Source organism: Mchenga conophoros, linkage group LG15, assembly GCF_057382185.1.
Source record: "Mchenga conophoros isolate Kocher_MC1m ecotype Shallow Benthic linkage group LG15, M_conophoros_male_GT1.1, whole genome shotgun sequence".
In the NCBI taxonomy this organism is placed as follows: domain Eukaryota; kingdom Metazoa; phylum Chordata; class Actinopteri; order Cichliformes; family Cichlidae; genus Mchenga; species Mchenga conophoros.
Window position 1 is genome coordinate 7,341,291 of NC_140540.1, and position 19,041 is coordinate 7,360,331.

Below are 19,041 nucleotides of genomic sequence, written 5' to 3' on the forward strand. Positions count from 1 at the left end.
TTAAGGAATTCTGAACTTCTGTATTAACTGTTGAGTAATTTTTTCGCAGCAGGTGGCCAAACGCTTAGAAGTAAAGGCATACAGGAGTGGATTCACGGCACTATTTACAAATGTTACTGATCCAAGTATGCGCCAGCTGTCTTCAAAAATCTTCTGCAGGTTCTCATCATTTGAGTAAATAGCTGCCACACCCAGCACAGTTACGGTACGATATGGGATCCACAAGACAACAGAAGTCACAATAATGCTGGTAATCAGTCTGGTGGTCCGTGGATTGTTGAACAAGGGGGCCTGATTTACTTTTCTGTAGAGACTGATGTATGAAAAAACAATAGCAAACAGTGACACAGTTCCTACAAGAGTCTCTGTCAACACCACAGCCATCCTCTGCCCCTTGGAGGCGTACTGACTACTGCATGTTAAATGGTGCAGTTTTTCCACCGGCTGTTGAAAGACTAAAGCAGGAGTGGACAGGATGATCACAACCAGCCAGAGTGGAACCAGCAGCTTCCACGCTTTAACCTCATGTAAACTCCTCTCAAGGTACACTGCCTGAAGGTAACGCTGAACACTCAGCACAGTCACAGTCAGCAGGCTGCTAAAAATGCTGCAATAAATAAAGTACATTATGAGTTTGCAAGAAACCAGGCCTAAAGTCCAGCTTTTGAAGAAAGAGTAAATCAGTACTGGTGTGGTAAGCGTGCAGAGCAGGTCTGACACAGCCAGGTTCAGCATCAAACTTTGACTCAGACTGGACATGTTCTTCCAGTTTGGCTTGAGAATGATGACAGCGATGTTTCCAGGGAATCCCAGCAGGAAGCAGATGGACAGCACCACCGCACCAAGTGCACCACTGGACCAGAAAGAATGAGGTAAATATCCAGGAGTGGAGGAAATGTTCAAGGTAATCGCAGTAGAGTGGAGTTGTGCCATGCTGCAGGTTTGCTAACAATGTCATGCACCGAGAAAGAGATGATGATAAATGTGCAGTCAAATGAGTGAAACAGAAACTAATAACAAAGACACTGTGACGCCAATGCAAATGACAAAAAAACAAAAAGCCAAATTAAATATAACATTTGCATTTAGTGCAGGATTTTACATGTCATGCCGCTTTCTATTCTTATTCTTTGGAAACAACAATTTTGTTACGCTCTTTGCAGTCAGTTTGACATGATTATACTCAAGAAACAGAAGTTGACAATATGAAACTAAGACAATGGCATCTCCATATGATGATAACATGAAATTAAAACCACTGGAGCAGATCATAAACAAACCTTGAGGCGAGATTATTTTGCAAACTGTTGTTCACACAAAAATGTGCTCAATAAAACTGCATCAAACCCTTCTTGCGAATTCTTTAGGTATTAATGCATGTAGTACACATCCTTTACTATTCAAATGGAGTTTATGCAAAAGTTCAATAAGGAAGACCTGTAATCACTCATCTTGCTGCTTTCCTGGATGTTCGGCTGCTTTTCTGTTCTTTTAATGACTACCACTTTTCCACACTCAATCTCAATACTGAAATCATTACTCTAGTCCGATCATCTGGTTTCAGTTGTTGCTGTCAGTCATTCTCCTTTTCAGAATCCCTTTCCATTTAACAACCTCCTTCCAATCTCCACCTTAGACACCTCAGCCAGAGCTCCATCCAGCCTCATTCATCTTCACCACCACCAGTGTCTGGAGGGTCCTGTCCTAAATCCTATTACTGCATGGATTCTGTTCTTCCATGGTGGGTCATCAATATAAAAATTGATTAAAGCCAGAAAAAAGGTTGTGTTGTTGGATAATTGAAACAATGAGATGTTAAAAGGAACACACATCATTTTAATTATAAAAAAATAGTGTGCCATCTGCTGGTCACTTAACTCTTGGCCTCACTGTAAAATGCAGACAGTGGTATTTCTCCCAATCACTTTGCTATGATAATATATACTCAGCACGTTTCTGTAGAGACTGATGTATGCAAAAACAATGACATAAAATGACCCAAATCCTATCAGGAACCCTGTCAACAGCGAAGCCACACTCCGGCCCTTTGAGCAATAGTGAGATTTGCAGCATGTTATTGCTCATCTTTTACCAGGAGAAACACTAAAACAGGAATAGACAGGATCATTGTGACCTGCCAGAGTGGAAGCAGCAGCCTGCTTGCTTCAACTTCATCTAACTTCATCCCAATGTAGACCATCTGAAGATAATGCTGGACACTCACAAATCACAGTCGGTATAAACATTGCAGTAGCCGAGCTACATTGCTCGGCTACTGCAATGTCCAGCTGTAAAGGAAAGAGTAAAACCACACTTGAATAGCAAGCAGCATGCATAGCAGGTCTGACACAGCCAGGAAGCAGGTAGACTTTACCGCTGTGGGAGATGTTGAGTTGTTCCTTGCTGCAAGCCAGATGGCAGTGTTGTACACGGAACGACTGATAGTGATACATGTGCACTCAGGTGAACAAGATGTAGTCGAATAGGAACAAATAAAAAGGAAACTTTAATGCTGAACATTTGCCTTCATGGTTTCAGGATTTTTGCATAGCTCTTTCCATGAATCTTTATTTTTAATCTATAGATTCCTACAGAACACCAGTGTAAGAACACCTGGAAGTAGAAATCAAACACTAATTTTTATACTCAAATATTTATGGCTATATTTATTGGATCTTTTCTACTTTTTAAGCACTTTGAGACACATGGAACTAACATGAGGACATCTCCATCTGATGATCATATAAAAAAAACCCAGAACAGAAACTAAATGAGACTCAAGGTGTGTTTTGTGACCAAATTCTGTTTACACAGAATGTGCTTAATAAAACTGCATTAAATCCTGTTGTGTTTCCTGTAGTGTTAGAAACCAAACTGCACCACTGGTGTTGTTGTAAAAAGAGGAAGCAAAATGTTGTTGAGCGATATAGTTAAGATGGCGAACTGATGAACACACATGAAACGTCCTGCTGCATTATGTAAGTTTACGTGTTGTGTTCATTAAAAGGCACTTGTTCCTTGCTGAGGACTTGTGTCAGCTACCATCCTGCTATTCGTGCAAATTTTTTAAGCATTCATGTGTATAATACACATAATTTACCATTAAAACTATGTGGGATCATGTTCAAGGAGAGGGGAGGAGCTTGTGTAATAAATTGACTACAGCTGCATGTAGCAGCAAAACTGGCTGTTAAAATAAAACTGCAGGGGTTTCAAAAAAGGGTTACCCTTGGCTCATTTATGTGGCATTTGCATGCTCATTCAAACATAAATTTAAATTTAACATGGCTAACTGCAAAAATCAGCAGCAAATTTCCTTTAACAAAAGCATTGCTGTTCTATGCACATTTCTGTCACGGTTCTGGGTCGATTCGACCCAGTATTTTGAGTTCTGATGTTTTGGTTTATTTTTGAAGGTTTGCTGTGTTTTTCGGGTGACAATTTCATGTGTATATATTTGTTGAACCCACCCAGATCGGTGTCCACATGGCTCAGACTTTGACCTCAAACATGATGCTGTCGTTAAATTCAAACCTACATTCATTCTGCTGGACTGGTTCATCCATCTGCATGTCTATAGATTTTTTGGTAACTTTTGCCAACCAGAAGTATACCTATACAAGGTTGCCTCAGGGATTCCAGAATAGCCCCACTCTTTATGCAGAAGCTCTAAGAAAACCCATGTCATTTTGCATGCTTCCTGCCCCAGGTAAATTCCTGCTATACGTTGATGATATTTTGATTACAGGCTACACACAGACTAATTGCGTAGCAAACACACTGACAGTTTTGCAACATCTAGCGGAGCAAGGCCATAAAGTCTCACAGCATAAATTGCACTTGTGGAGCCAAGAAGTAATGTACCTTGGCCACAGACTGACAGGACAAGGCAGACAGCTGTTAGACAGCAGAAAAGTAGCTGTACAATACGCTTCTAAGCCTGTCACCAAACAACAAATGATGAGTTATTTAGGTCTCTGCAACTTTTGCAGATGTTGGATACCTGAATATGCACTGCCCAACCTTTGCAAAACTTGATCTATGGCAAACACTTAGCTCTGAAAGATGAAATAGAATGGACACCAGAGGCAGACAAAGCATTTATTGACTTAAAACTTGCCCTGCAAACAAGCACAGCTTTAGCTTTGCCTGACTGTGACAAGCACTCTCCTTCCTGCGGTAGTAGATGGTGCCGAACACAGCTGTATGCAGAAGCGAACTGAAAAAATGAAACCCCGACCAGACATTTTTAGTACACTGCAGCCTACTGTTTTAGAAGCGAAAGCCCTTATTTCCTCTTTTTCAGCACAGAGTGCAGAACTAGCGGCTATCATACGTGCATGCTGCGCAAAGGTCGAGAAATAGAAATATATAAATATTCACACTGACAGTCAATATGCGTTGCACACCAAAAAAGATAATTCAGAAATTACTGAAGGCAATAACTTTGCAGACCGAGCAGCAAAGAAGGCAGCACAGCAACCTGTACAGACTTTGATGTCTGAAACCTCACATCTAATACCCCTTGGTAAGTCTAAAAAAAAGTACCCCTTATGAGGTCCTAGAGCCAAAAATCGACCACGCCATAAAAAGTGCTATAAAAAGATTATACATTAATATTTTTTCCACTTTAAATTAGCCAATCTTTTAGACCTACTTCTCCTTGAAATATTCATGTCAAGTTTTAATTACATTTCGCGGATTTTAACCCTCTTGTAAAATTATGATATTATTTTATGCCATGTTATACCCCTAATTAAAGATTGTGAATTATTATGTAGTTTTAGTTTGCATTATTCTCCTGAATTAGAAGAAGCTGATAACTATTGCATTAGTTAATTTTGATTTGCAAACAATGATACATGCCTGTAAGTAAAACGCTGATTTTGCTGATTATGATACTACAAATAAGCTGTTAAGTAGTCTGCAGTGCAAAGGTGGGCGTCTTGCCTGCTAGTCTATTTAACAGTGATGAAAATGATATTAAATAAATCTCTCAGTGTGTTGATACAGGTGGCTATGGGGCTGGACCAACTGCCCCCACAAGCACGGCGGCCGAAGCAAAATTATAGTAATGGACACAAAATCAGCAAGAATCAGCAGCTGTGGAAAAGACAGCAGCTAGCAGAGAATTAAAGGAGAAATTAAGAGAAGTTTTACATATAAAATTGCGGCCAACAGACTTGTGGAGATTGGGAAGGCGCCTGGAGCATCACAACAAGAAGGTGAAACAAAAACACACACAAGCAGAGAAATGTGAGAGAGAGGCACGTGCTAGAAAAATGCCTCGTTTGAGAAAAAACGTTAAATTAGCCCATGTACAAACGCACATACACGCAATGAAGAAACAGCTTACACCCATGAACACGTGAAGATTTTCCAGCAAGTTTAAAGCAGTGAAACTTAACATACACCCGCCGTTACACAATAAAGTTTATCCACTACTAACAAATAAACCCTCTGGGTTGCAGGACAACAACTTAACTTCAAAAAAAAAAAAAAAAAAAGAAAAGAAAGAAATACTAACTAAAACTGTACTGAATGTTCACAAAACTAACTAAAATTAACTAGATTTATAGCAAAATGTGTTTGGTTGCATTGATGTGTGCGTGCCCTGCTATAGTGAAATTAAGGTAGTACGTTAGTCGAGTCGTCTGTGTTGCTGCTCCGTTCACGCGCAGAATCAGGTCAGGAAAAGTCGGGAGACAGCGCCAGAATAGAATTGAGGATGATTTTAATATGACTGTTTTGTAGACATAACAAGAGTCTTGTAGTGGAGAGGGACGTAATGTCCTCCTGAGACCCAGAGAATAAGAAAAAACAGGGAGAAAATATTTTCGTTTTTTCTTTTTTTCTTTTTTTCTTTTTTTTCTTTTAAATGAATCAAGTGTTATTAAAATAACAATCTCATAAGATGAAGATCAGGGACCAACCCAGAAGTCACTGACACTTCACTAGCTGTAAACTATTGGTTTAGGAATAGGTGATGGCACTGAACTGTCTATTTCACAAAAGTCAATTTATTTAGGATATCTGAGGAAGTACTGATTTTATTTGGAGACACAAAGGAACATTTGGCACTTCCCTCATCTCACATCTGTTTCATTGTTGTACCCAATCATTCTACAACTGAAATGCCTTGGACTGCTAACCATTTCAGGCAAGTGGAGTGAACCATATTTTGCTAGACTCTCATCAGATTGGGGCTTCCTTTTATTGATCTTTGGAGAGAAGTCTTCATTACTGGTATTATTCAGGTCTTGTTCACATGTTTGTCCCAGGTTTCTCAGCCAAGAGGAGCTTAAACCCCAGATACTGTGAGTTCTTTTCACACATTGAGATCACTGATAACTCTCAGCAACGACGTGATCTCGTAGAAACAATTAGGTGTTATGGATTCAACTATAATTGCGACACTTTTTTTTTTTTTTACTTTACTGGAAAAGATTTCTGCATTTTACCCATATTTTATTTTTAACTCAAAATCAAAATTCCAGATTCTACTACATGTTGGTTTTGCACCAGATAGGATGACAGATTTCAGGTGGCCCTGTGTCTTTCTCTATTACATCTGCCACTGCATCTCGATAATCTTCTCTGTGGCTTTTAGTGGGTCCTGACCCTCTCATATTTTGAAAAATCTATGTTTGAATCTCCCTTAATAATTGTGTTAAGAATTCTCTCCGCCTTTGTCAAAAGTTGGGTATTAGGAAAAAGTGAAATAAATATAAATATAAAGTCCCAATGTGTAGAGCACACATTAATAAATTAGTCATGTTCCCTGTGAAAGTAAATGAGCCTAATTCTTAAAGACCCCTGAAATTATTTACCAGATGTTTATTTTTTGAATAAAATAAAAATCTGAGTTTAACAAAACATTTTAAATGTAAATATCAAGCTTACCTTTCTCTCTTCCATAAAATATGCTTGTGGGCACGCCAGCCATTTTGAAAAGGTGGGAAAAACAATTGGCAAGGCCACACCCCCACACATGTGACATAATTTTAAAGGTACTGTTGTCCTCTCTAAGAAACATCAGGACTTAGAGGAGTGGCAAGTAGAGTATGAGAGCTACAAGCAAAAAACTAAATGTGTACTACAGTGCGCAAAAATGAATTACTGGGTCATCAGGGGGTCTTGAGGGACATTTATAAAACAAAAAATCCCACAAACCTTAAAAGTGCACTTGAAAAGCTCACACAAGAAGGTTAACCTAGCTTACCTAGAAGACCTCATCAGGGGGAGCACGCTCCCCCTCGTTGAAGAGCTCACCCACTTAACTCGCATCCCAAGAAAATAGCTAACCCCAGATAAGGCAGCGTGATGTATCCCGAGATAACAGGACTGGGACATCTAAATAAAGGTGTGAAACAATCGCCTTCAAAAGGTTATCAATTGACTTCAACCAAAATTAGGACCACTCGGTGCGGCAAGAGTTAATAGTTATTAGTCTCAACACCCAAGGATAATTAGAAGAGCATGACTGATATGATGGAACTGAGATTTTGTTACACTTAACTTTTGCAAAACACAAATAAAACTAAATTGAAACTAAGGATTTTCAGAAAATAAAAACTAGACTAAACTAGCAAAGAATTGGTAAAAACTAATTACAACTGGCAAAAAATTGAAAATCTGGAGTCGAAACTAAATAAAAGATAAAACCTAATGAAAATGGCGAAACGTTTAAAACTCTGGTGCAGAGATTGGCAAATCTGACCAGGAACGTTATAAAATGGATTGTCAGAACAGTCAGCGTTAAAGCCACTTTTGACAGTCCATACTAGGATGGCATTGGACATCTTGGGGGTGGAAAGGGGTTGGTGTGACCAAGGTGTGGTTTGGCTTGTCGTATGTATATTTGAGATCATATGGCTCTGGATGGACCAATTACCAGGGCATGGAAGGAGGACAGACTCATTAAAGGAGGAGAAGGCATTTCCTGGGATTGGAGATCCTCTGGGTGAGTGGTTGATTAAAAGCATGCATAAAATAGAAGTTATCTGTTGTTATTGATTGGTAATAGATTGATAATTGGCCACATTTACAGCTGTATTGACTTGTTGTGGACGTAGTCGACTTCAGGTTTAAACACTCTCATTAACAGGTTGAAAATAGTGATATTAAAGGAAGAGTATGCAGCGCCACCCTGTCAGACGCCAGTGATGGTGGAGCTCACTGATGAATCAGGTGAGCTGGATTCATGGCTGATTCAAAACTAAGATCCCCCTGCTGTGGTCAGTAAGGGGAGAAAAGGGGGAAATAAAATCAAGAATTAAAGAGGCATTTATAAACGTTTAGGTGTCAAGTGAAACGGGACAAAAGGGGGTGTTATACTGTTATTTTCAATGTCAGCATTATTATTGTATGAGAATCATGCAACAAGCATTGCATCGATGATCATTTATTGAAGCTTTTGACCTTATACTAACATCTGTGTTCCTGTGATTGTTATAACTTCTGATGAATCTTCCATTTACAGGTGTTAGGATAATGATATAATTTTTCATTGCAGGTGTAACCATGATCATTTTTATACATATTGCAACTTGTTGCTCATTGTGGAGTTGTGCTCAAGTTAGTAAGGGTTAAAAGCTACAGTCAGCGCGAATGTCTGACTGATCTATTGAGGGGAAAGGCTTCGAGCATAGAAGGCCGCACGCGCTTACAAAACACTGATATCATGTTATTCTTTGTGATCTTTTCTTAAATTATGTCTTTAAGGTTAGTTTAAATAGTGGCAGTTAATTAAACGAGATTTATTAAAATATTAAATACCTGAGTCAGAACGTTACACGCGGATCACCTTAAGAGTCTGGGAAACTTTGTAGCTGCCTAACTTTTTTTTTTGAATGTTCTAGCTCCGTTGATTTGACACATTGGAATGTGTCAAAAAAGGGGGGGAAGGTTGAGCTTTAACATCAAACCAGGATTATTTGAACATTTTATAACTTCATTTGTGTCTTTAATAATTTAGGAATGGTAAAGCTTAAGCTAATAGCGGTCCGAGAAGACGGACCTTTTAGAGAATCAGTGAAAAAGCATAAACTATCACTTTCATGTTTAATCATTACTCATTGAAATGAACTGAATAGCGTTTAGAAGATTTGTTAATTTTTTGTCTTTTGTTAAAAAGAGGGGTTTCAATAATTTTCAGACACACCTTGCAAATGTGCTTATAACGAGTTGGCACTCGGCCTTTTGAAGGTCAGAAGCTTCGTTCGGCGTGACTGTCCGGACTGATAAAGTGTAAGAAATGCCTTGAGTGCGGAGGGCTAAATGCAAACATGCTTACACACACATAAGATATGATTAGAATAAGTCCCTGGGACATTCTGAATGTTTTAGACCAATTCTGAATCACTAGAGGGTCAGTAGATAATAACATTAGATTATTAGGGTTAGGAAGAGAGGTGTTTTGGTTTTCTGTCTCTTACAGAGAAAGGAACAGACACCAGACGAGGTCACAGAGATGCGAGGATCCTCCGTAGCAGAGTCAGACACAGTGACTGCCGAGACATCAACTGGGTCCAAGGGTCATGGCGTTTGGGCTCCAGCTAGTCACCACAAAAGGATGGATCCCATAAACACAGCAATAACCATGAAGGGGTTGGCGGAAATCCGGGAACACCAGACCAACGAAGCTCGAGAGGCTTTTGGGCAAAAAGGGGACACCTTCCTGGTCAGAGGGCCCGGTGGCGCCAGTGTCCGGCAGCCTCGCCTCTGTCAGTGCGCCCCAGGGTGGCTGTGGCTCCAATGTAGCTTACCATCATCAGTGTGTGAATGTGTGTGTGAATGGGTGGATGACTGGATATGTAAAGCGCTTTGGGGTCCTTAGGGACTAGTAAGGCGCTATATAAATACAGGCCATTTACCATTTACCATTCCTGTTCCTTTTTCTGGAGAATACACAGATCGTTGTTTGAAATCGGAGCAGAATAATCCCCTGATCTGTGTTACGACTGAAGGGTTGTCTAACCCCTAAGGTTGAAGAATTAAGAGCAGAGGATCACCCAACTGGACGACACTGGTAGCTGCAGCAATAAAATAAAGGTTAAGAGCTCTTCGGACAGAGGTTCTAGTCTACGTCTGAATGGTATAAGGGAACACCAAATAAAGCTGTGGGAGAACAGGGGAGTGTCATCTGGACCTGCTATCCTTGTAGTAATAGTTTGTCTTGCACCTGACTTGCGCAAACACAGAGATCATCTTACATATGGTTTGCCCCTCAGGGGGACAAAGGACCTCAGGAGTGAGAAGAGATGAACCCGGCCACACTGGGCTACAGGGTGTTTGTGAGGTCATTATTCTAATGACCTCATCAGGGGGAATTGTAAAATTATGATATTATTTTATGCCATGTTATACCCCTAATTAAAGATTGTGAATTATTATGTAGTTTTAGTTTGCATTATTCTCCTGAATTAGAAGAAGCTGATAACTATTGCATTAGTTAAACTGATTTGCATTACATTAAATTGCTGACTTGTTGTGAATGAATGATATTGTTTTATGATGCATTATATTGCTGAGTTATAAGAAATACTGTTCGCAGAAGGTTATTGTCTAATTTGTCTGAGTAGAAGAGAACAGAGTGTGCTGGAGTTTTCTGCCCCATTTCAGCAGGAGCAGATAAACAGGGAGCCAAGGTCGTAGCTTAGGCGCTGTGTGAGAGAGAGCATGTGAATGTTTAGGCTTTTTATGATAAGGTGGAGGCACCAGAGGTTATAAAAGTTTGAGCAATGCTCCACCATTTTGAGATTTTGAGGCTGTCTGCATCAGTGTCCATCTCCCACGTGTGTGATCATTAAATCATCGTTTGACTCAACCCGGCCGGACCAGTGTTGTTATTGTGGTTTTTTCTCTTGTCTCCATCCCCAATATTTTGAACCTTAACACTCTATATCCCGGTTTTGTCACATGAGCGCACGGCCGTTTTTGGCGAAAAAAATTAAATATTTTCCATAAAATACATTTGAAAGTTATATTTTATTGTACTTTTAATTAGGCCTTTGGATGGACTAAAGATTGGCACCAACAGTCATTTCGATCGCCTTTTATTTTTTTTGCAGGAGCGCATTTCATAAAATGCACACACTATCGGTCCTAATCGACCACGCCATAAAAAGTGCTATAAAAAATTTATATATTAATATTTTATTCCACTTTAAATTAGCCAATCTTTTAGACCTACTTCTCCTTGAAATATTCATGTCAAGTTTTAATTACATTTCGCGGATTTTAACCCTTTATATCCCGGTTTCGTCACATGAGCGCACTGCTTTTTTTGCCCCAAAAAACAAAAAACTTGAATATTTTCCAAAAAAAACATTTGAGGTAATATTCAATTGTTATTAAAATTAGGCCTTTAGATGGACTAAAGATTGGCACCAACAGTCATTTCGATCGCCTTTTATTTTTTTTTTCAGTACCAGAAAATGGTCTCCAGGCGGCAAATGCTCCTCCTCTAGGCCGAAATAAGTGCATCTTGCCGGGGTAAGTCGCGACGATTACCGGGGCACGATCACCGGGGACCCCTTTTTCCAGCACACACCCGATACCACGTGACAACAAATACGTCATTTCCTGTTGACTAAAAAAAAAAAAAAGCACCCTCTCACGGTCCTAGGGACCGAAAATGGTCCCGCCCGATCAGCGGGCGAAGTCGCTGCTGCACGCCGGAAATGAGGCTTCATTTCCCGCAGGTCTCTCTAAGCAGCCCGCTGTTTTCCAGCCCGGGGTCAAATGTGGAGCAAGGGCACCACCCGGTGGACAAATAAAAAAATTACAATTCTAAGGCCTCTTCTCCAAAACAAAAACGAAACCTAAGCCATCACCCAGATGTTAACGGTATAAATCCTGCAGTGAAAAATAGCGTTTATAATGGGTTTCAATGGGGCGATTTATGGCTCTAGGACCTCATGTGGATGGCGGTTTGTAGCTTAGCCACTTTAAGCTAATCTAATAAACGGAGACGGCAATTCTAAAGAAAAAAGGAAAAAAAAGGGTTGGAAGGTTTGGCTATATTCTATTCAACACAGTGAAAATGGCCTAATATTAAAAAACGCTGTGGATGAAAAATGGCTGTAGGTCCTACAGAGGGATACCACTTGATGTACTTAAAGACGAACAGAAAGCCGCACCTATTGCAGAGCGTAAGAAATGGCTAAAGTGTGGAGCAGAACTACACAATGACTTACTGACCTGTAATGGCAAACCAGTACTGCCAACATCCCTACACTAGACAGCAGCATTAGCGACACACGGAACAGCACGTGTGTCGAAAGGGGGGAATGTCAGATATCCTCCCTAAGCACTTCACGGGAGACCTTTTTTCCAATGCCTCTCACTAGTGAGCCTATTAATAAGTCTATAAGAGAAACCACCCTAGCAGAGTGGATGACTAAATTATTTGAGAATAAAGAGATTCTCTCCAGTGTTTTGCAGGTTGCAACCAGGTGATTGGATCCACCGAAGCCACTGCAAAAAAGTGAGTGACAACACAAGCATAGACGCCGGTTCCCCCGACTCCTAGGTGTTCCCTGGTGGAGGAAAGGGCTGTTTGGGTATATCCCGCCCTTTTGTCTTCTCGCCAGTGGTCTACTCACCTGGAGCCCGGGTGTGCCTGGTCATCATGAAGAACCTTGTCCTCATAATGACTGGCATTGCGCTCCTAGTGAGCCTACTGATACTCACCTGGAGAGACAAGGACCCACAGCACCACCTGCAGAAGAAATGGTCATATGACAACTTACACCTGAAGGATATGGATAAAGAGCATAACCACCCCTGGCTGAACAATGCCTGGTACCGGTACGTCTACAACCGAGTACATACAGAAGACAACCACACTGGCTGCTACGTCTGTTCACACCTCCCAACAACAGCAATGCAAGCCACCCTATATGGAAAATCACCCAGCCTTTCCGAAGCCCTATGTATATTCTACAAGGCCACCAGCGGAACATGTTCCCCCGAAGACATCTTCGCCTTCAAGTTGGAGTTAAAAAGACAAGTCACAAAAATCGACCTGCGACGGTGTAATGGAACACTGATCAACTATAAACCTAATGAGGTAGTGTTCTGTACACCAGAGATCTCAGACTGGAACTACAGCTGTGATGACCGATACTGGGTACACCTGAATGCGACCAATGACAAGGGAAAATCTTTCAACGTCAGGAGGGAACCAGGAATACAACATCCAATGTGTTTCACCTTCGCATACGGCAACAGAAAGCTGGGGATGCACCAAAACTGCTCCCAGACTTTCCGCATGCCGCAGGACAGAAAGGCACGGATAAGCTTCCTGAATGGCACATATTGGGTGCAGGGTACAGCTTGGGCATGTGGCTCAAAGACATACTTCACCATCCCACCCAACAGCACCGGACTCTGCGCCCCAATTTTAGTGTCAGACCGCACATTCAGAATATTCCATCAGGACCAACCAAGACGCAAGAGGAGCACTGATGACGTGCAACCTCATGATCCAATCTGGGGCAGTGATGTGCCAGCGGAGTTCAAGTTGTGGACCACCGGACAGAAAGTCCTGCACTCACTTTTCCCATGGATCGGGAATGGAAAAAACATGCTAAGAATCGAGACTCTTGACTACCGATTTGGACTTTTCCTGAACAGCTCAACATGGATAAACAAGGCTCAGAATGAGGAAATCGACGCGATCAGAATAGTGGTCATGCAACACAGAGTCGCCCTGGACATGATTCTCGCTGAGAGAGGGGGCCTCTGTGTCTTATTCAACACCACTTGCTGCACCTATATTCCAGATAACGTGCATTCTTTGACCATGACCACCGCCCTGGAGAAGTTACGACAACTGAGTAATGCACAGCAACAAGACTATGTCATGAACACAGAAGATTGGCTGACCTGGCTGCTGAGCGGCAGCTGGAGGACCCTCATGATCAAAGGACTTGTCTTGATAGGAGTTCTTCTTTTATTGCTTTGCATGTTCTCAACTTGCATTCTACCCTGTATCAGATCGATGATTGACAAAATGGTACAGGCCACAGTGATCACCTATGTTGGACTGCCACAAGAAGATTTAGTATAGGAACACACACTCTCACACATACTGAATGATGCTACAATTGAAAATGTTATAAGAAGCAAGTGATTGTTAGCTGATAATAAAGTATGATTGAAGTGGTGAAATACGGTAACAACAGGGAGGAATGTTAGGGAGTTTTTATTGTTTTATTTGCTTATGCTTCAAAAGTTATGTTATACATATTTCACCAGACAGTTTTCTGTAGAAACAGGAAGCTGACCCTGTGACACTGACAAGAGACCAGCACAGAAATACATATCCGCAGAAGTTGACTTGCATTATATTATTCTTAGAAATTGACCTGCAACACACATACTCTGTGACACACACACACACACAGCTTGCATGCAGACAGACATCAGGACCTGCGTAACAGGAAATGTGATTATATTTGCATATTGACGATGTAACCTATAAAAATAAATGAATACTTCAGTTCGGTGTGATTTGCTCTGAGCTTTTCACCCGTGCAGCACGTTAACCTACACAAGTGTCTCATTGTTGTTTATTCACCTGACTGTTTGTTAACTGTAAATCTCTGACAAGATCAGAGTGGGTTGCCAGAGCGTTCTCACTCCCGAGGCGTAACATGTCGACGTTTTGTCACGTCCCGCGGCGTTCCTGAGGAACGCGAAAGGAGACCTTCGGCGTTCTTATGGTACGCGGCGGGTTATGGCTGGAATCCAGTGAATGACACTCCCGCGGTAATAGACGTTCCAGCCCTGTATTCCAGCCCTAAACCTAACCAGGTCTTTAATGATGTTAAATAGCGTGTTTCTAAGCGATTTGAAGAAAAAGAGCGAACATGTGTAGATTCAGTCCAGACGGTTCTCATATGTCCTCTTTTTTCCGAGGTCGTCATTTAGGAACGTGGTGGGTAGCCGAAAGCGTAATATGGTGACGATTTGTCACCTAGCGTAAAATGTTACGCTTTGGGAGTGAGAACGGGTTGGGGTTGCAGATTCCTGAGGACCTGCATGAAGCCTGTTGTTGTGCTTCATCTTTTTGCTTTGAGCCCGTGATGGAATTAATCTAGTAGTTTTTTTTCTTCTAATTTTTATTTTATTGACAAGGCAGACAAAATTTTATGTGTTTTGAATATGTTTATTTTGTTTGCATGTGAGAACGTTTTGAATTTTGCATTTTTGTAACACAACATATTTGAATGTTTTTCAGTGCTAACATAAAAGAAAAGAACCAATATTATAATGTTAGTGGGTTTTTTTTTATGAATTTAGATGTCTGCATCCATTTATACTGCACTCAATGATATTTAGATTAACATTTTATATTTTCCTACAGTTGAATTGTTTTAACCATCACACCATACAAGCTCATACAAAAAGTTTGCCTGTAACCAAAAATTAACCAAAACTGTAAAATATTATAACTTTGACAATAAAAGTTCTAACTTCTATGTACAGTTGCTTGCACAATGAAAAAGTCCAGTCTTTATTTTTGGGTAGTGTGGCGGAGGGCCTCGGGTTGTCCCTGTTGAACATCTACATTAAGTGTCATATCTCAGATGTGTGACCTCTGTAATAAGGAAAAATCCATAAAACATTGGTTCTGGGAATCCTGCCGCCTCTAGTACTGGTTTGTCTATAAGTGCTGTAGTCTCTTCTGTGGGAGTTTTCCATACATTCAATGTATTTCAATGGAAGGTAAACTGCCAGCTCTCTCTGGCTGTACGAGAGAGAGGTGGCACTTGCACCAAAACCACATTCAGTTCAGCACCCCAGTAAGTACAAAGCTACCCCCCCCCCACCCCTTCCCTCTCCCTGCTAATAGCAGTGACAATGCTATAACTAAGAGAAAAAACAATAATCCTTGGATATAGAATGCTTTAAAAAGAAACAAGAATTGAGAAAAAAGAAAACCAAAACAAGAAAAGAAAAGAATCCCTCATTCCGTATTTCCATAAAAACTAATGTGCAAAAAAGCAAAAAAAGAAAGAGAAAATGGAGATTATACCATAAATTAAGGTAATAATTGATTGCCTATAATGGTATTTCATTTAATATGTACATTGATTCTTTTTAGTGTTTAGTGTTTTCATAATTCTTTTCCACAAAGATGTATATCCTCTGTTTGAGGACCAGCTGTAATCAGCACACAGCTGGTTTGAGGGGAGATGTTGCTTAACCTCAAAGTTTATCGTTACACGAGCAATCACCAACAGCTGTCTGTGATAGAGTGGATGGCACACTGTGTGTATCAATGGGATAGAGGAGATTTTTTGACTTAATTTCCCAATCAGCTTTTGTCATTGAGTTGCTTCTCCAGCAGTGAGATCTGTGGACATAGTTTGGGAAAATCTGAACTTCTGTATGAAAAGTTGAGCAGATTTGTGGCACAGGCTGGACAAACGATTAGAAGTAAAGGCATACAGGAGTGGATTCAGGGCACTGTTTACAAATATTATTGCTGCAACAGTGCGCCTAATGTCATCACAAAATGTCAGCAGGCCCTCGTTCTTTAGGGAAATCGCTGCCATGCTAATTACATTACTGACAAGATATGGCGCCCACAGGACAACCAAGGTCACAGTGATGCTGGTAATCAGTCTGGTGGTCTGTGGATTGTTGAAAAGTACTGCCCGACTCACTTTTCTGTACAGATTGATGTATGAAAAAACAATGACAGAAAGCGACACAAATCCTACAAGAGTCTCTGACAACACCACAGCCATCCTCTGGCCCTCGAAGGAGTATTGATTACTGCATGTTGTCCATCGCTGATCTTCAGATAACTGTCGAAAAACTAAAGCAGGAGTGGACAGGATCATCGAAGCCAGCCAGAGCGGAAGCAGCAGCATCTTTGCTCTTACCCTATTTAAACTCCTCTGCAGGTGAACGACCTGAAGGTATCGCTGGACACTCAGCACAGTCACAGTCAGCAGGCTGGTATAAAGACTGCAATACACAAAGTATGTTATGATTTTGCAGCCCACCAGCCTAAAGGTCCACCCATAGAGGAATGAGTAAATCCACAGTGGAAGGGTAACCAAGCACAGCAGGTCTGACACAGCCAGACTCAGCATCAAACTTTGACTCAAACTGGACATGTTCTCCCAGTTTGGCTTGAGAATGATCACAGCAATGTTTCCAGGGAATCCCATCAGGAAGCAGACGGACATCACTACTGCAGGAACCAGACCCCTGGAGTCCAAGGAAGGATGAGGTGAATCTCCAGGAGAGGAAGAGATGTTAGAAGTAACCATGGTGGAGTTGAATTGTGCCATGCTGCAAACTTGCTGACTGTTGTGCACTGAACAAGTGATGATGATGATAAATGTGCAGCCACATGAACAAGTCGTTACTTTTGATGAAGTCAAAGAGGAACTAATAATAAAGATACTGTGATGCTGATCCAAACATTTGCATTGATGGTTTCAGGATTTTTGCATGACTTTTTCTATAAATCTTTGCATTTATTTCCATTTATTCAGAGAGCACCAGTGTAAGAACATCTAGAAACAAAAATTAAACTTTATCACTTTGATGTCATCAAATTGTAGATTTTCTACAATTTGAGCCATTAAACATCATAGAAGCCTAGAAATGTGGGTGGACAGCTATGTTTTTTTTTTTTGTTGTTGTTGTTTTTTTACAATGAGGACAGCATTTATTGGGAGCTGTGGATGTGTTTATTTTATTTCCAGCTGGGCATTTCTGGATTTTTGCATTTTTGTATCCAAGCATATTTGCATGTCTTTCGCTAACTTTCACATGAGCTTTTTTTAGACATAGAGTGGAAAATGAAACCACATCAAATGTTTTTTCCACCTGCAAATCATCATAAGATTTTTTTTTTGTTGTTGTTGTTTTAACCGTCATGGTCCTGAGTCTGACGACTCAGTGTTTTGTGTTTGCATCTGGCCGGGCAATAACATGAGTGAGGCACAAGCTCATTATTAGCTCATTCCCTCTCTTATCCTGTTCATCTTAGTCTTGTCTCTGTCTGTTCTTCCTACCATCCCCTATATGTAGTCTGTCATGTCCCCATGCTTGTTTATCTTTTGTCTATGCCAAGTTTGTGTGTCTTAGCATAAACACTCACTGTTTACTAGAGACAAAGACCATATCTATAATCACCCTCTTGGTTATCTGAATCTCCAAAGACTGTTATTTCTCCTGAGCTAATCCCTCCACTAATCTTAACCCCAGGGTGAGAGCAGCCAGGGCCAGGTTCCAGCCAGTCCCTGAACCTTTCCTTGTTCCTAGGGTGAGGCTTTCCCATACCCAACTTGTCCCTCCAACTCTCAAGGTGAGATCAATTGGGGTCTATTCTGTCCATACACTCGTCCCTCTTCCTCGGGTGAAGGTAACAAAGACCCAGGAGGTGAGATGGTGGTGCTCAGTGGCAAAGACATCTGATGATTTGATGTATCAGAACTGTTATGTGCAGGCCGGTGTACCAGGTGTTTACATCTGAGTCAGACAGGAAGCAGGACATGCATGCAGTAAAGGGAAGTTGCAGAGGAGGGTGGCTGGGGTGTTTTCAAGCCATAGGTGGAAATTGAGGAGCGTGAGCATAGGGACTTAAATGATGCAGTGAGATTCACACCTATTAAATATCCCAAGATCTGCCACTGGATCCTTGAAGTCTTTGTAAATACGTCTGAACATTGTGAGATTATTATATTATCTTATGCCACGTTAGACCCCTAATTAAAGATTGTGAAATCATTATGTAGTTTTAGTTTGCATTATTCTCCTGACTTAGAAGAAGGTGATAACTAGTACAGTTAACTGATTTGTATTACATTAGATTGCCGATTTATGGTGAATGAATGATATTGTTTTATTATGCATGCTACTGCTGCGTTATAAGAAATATCGTTTTCAGAGAATCATGGCCTTATTTGTCTGATTAGAAAAGAACAGAACATACTGCACAGGAAGCCAAGGTCATAACTTAGGCTCACTGAGAGAGAGAAAGAATGTGGATGTTTAGGTTTTATG

General features: G+C 40.8%; 2 protein-coding genes and 1 pseudogene across 2 annotated transcripts; 1 reads left to right on the forward strand and 2 right to left on the reverse strand.

Annotated features, from left to right (window-relative positions):
- Nucleotides 1–3,562, reverse strand: LOC146557640 (leukotriene B4 receptor 1-like). Its single transcript, XM_085247698.1, has 3 exons — nt 3,539–3,562; nt 1,522–1,541; nt 1–874 (listed from the first exon to the last, which is right to left on the reverse strand). The coding sequence occupies exons 1-3, from the start codon at nt 3,560–3,562 to the stop codon at nt 1–3; spliced, it is 918 nt and encodes a 305-aa protein (XP_085103824.1).
- Nucleotides 3,563–12,634: 9,072 nt separating this feature from the next.
- LOC146557641 (uncharacterized) lies at nt 12,635–14,077 on the forward strand. The gene has a single exon (XM_085247699.1). The coding sequence runs from the start codon at nt 12,635–12,637 to the stop codon at nt 14,075–14,077; it is 1,443 nt and encodes a 480-aa protein (XP_085103825.1).
- A 2,253-nt stretch (nt 14,078–16,330) lies between these two features.
- On the reverse strand, nt 16,331–17,325 carry LOC146557642 (leukotriene B4 receptor 1-like; annotated as a pseudogene).
- Nucleotides 17,326–19,041: the final 1,716 nt, after the last annotated feature.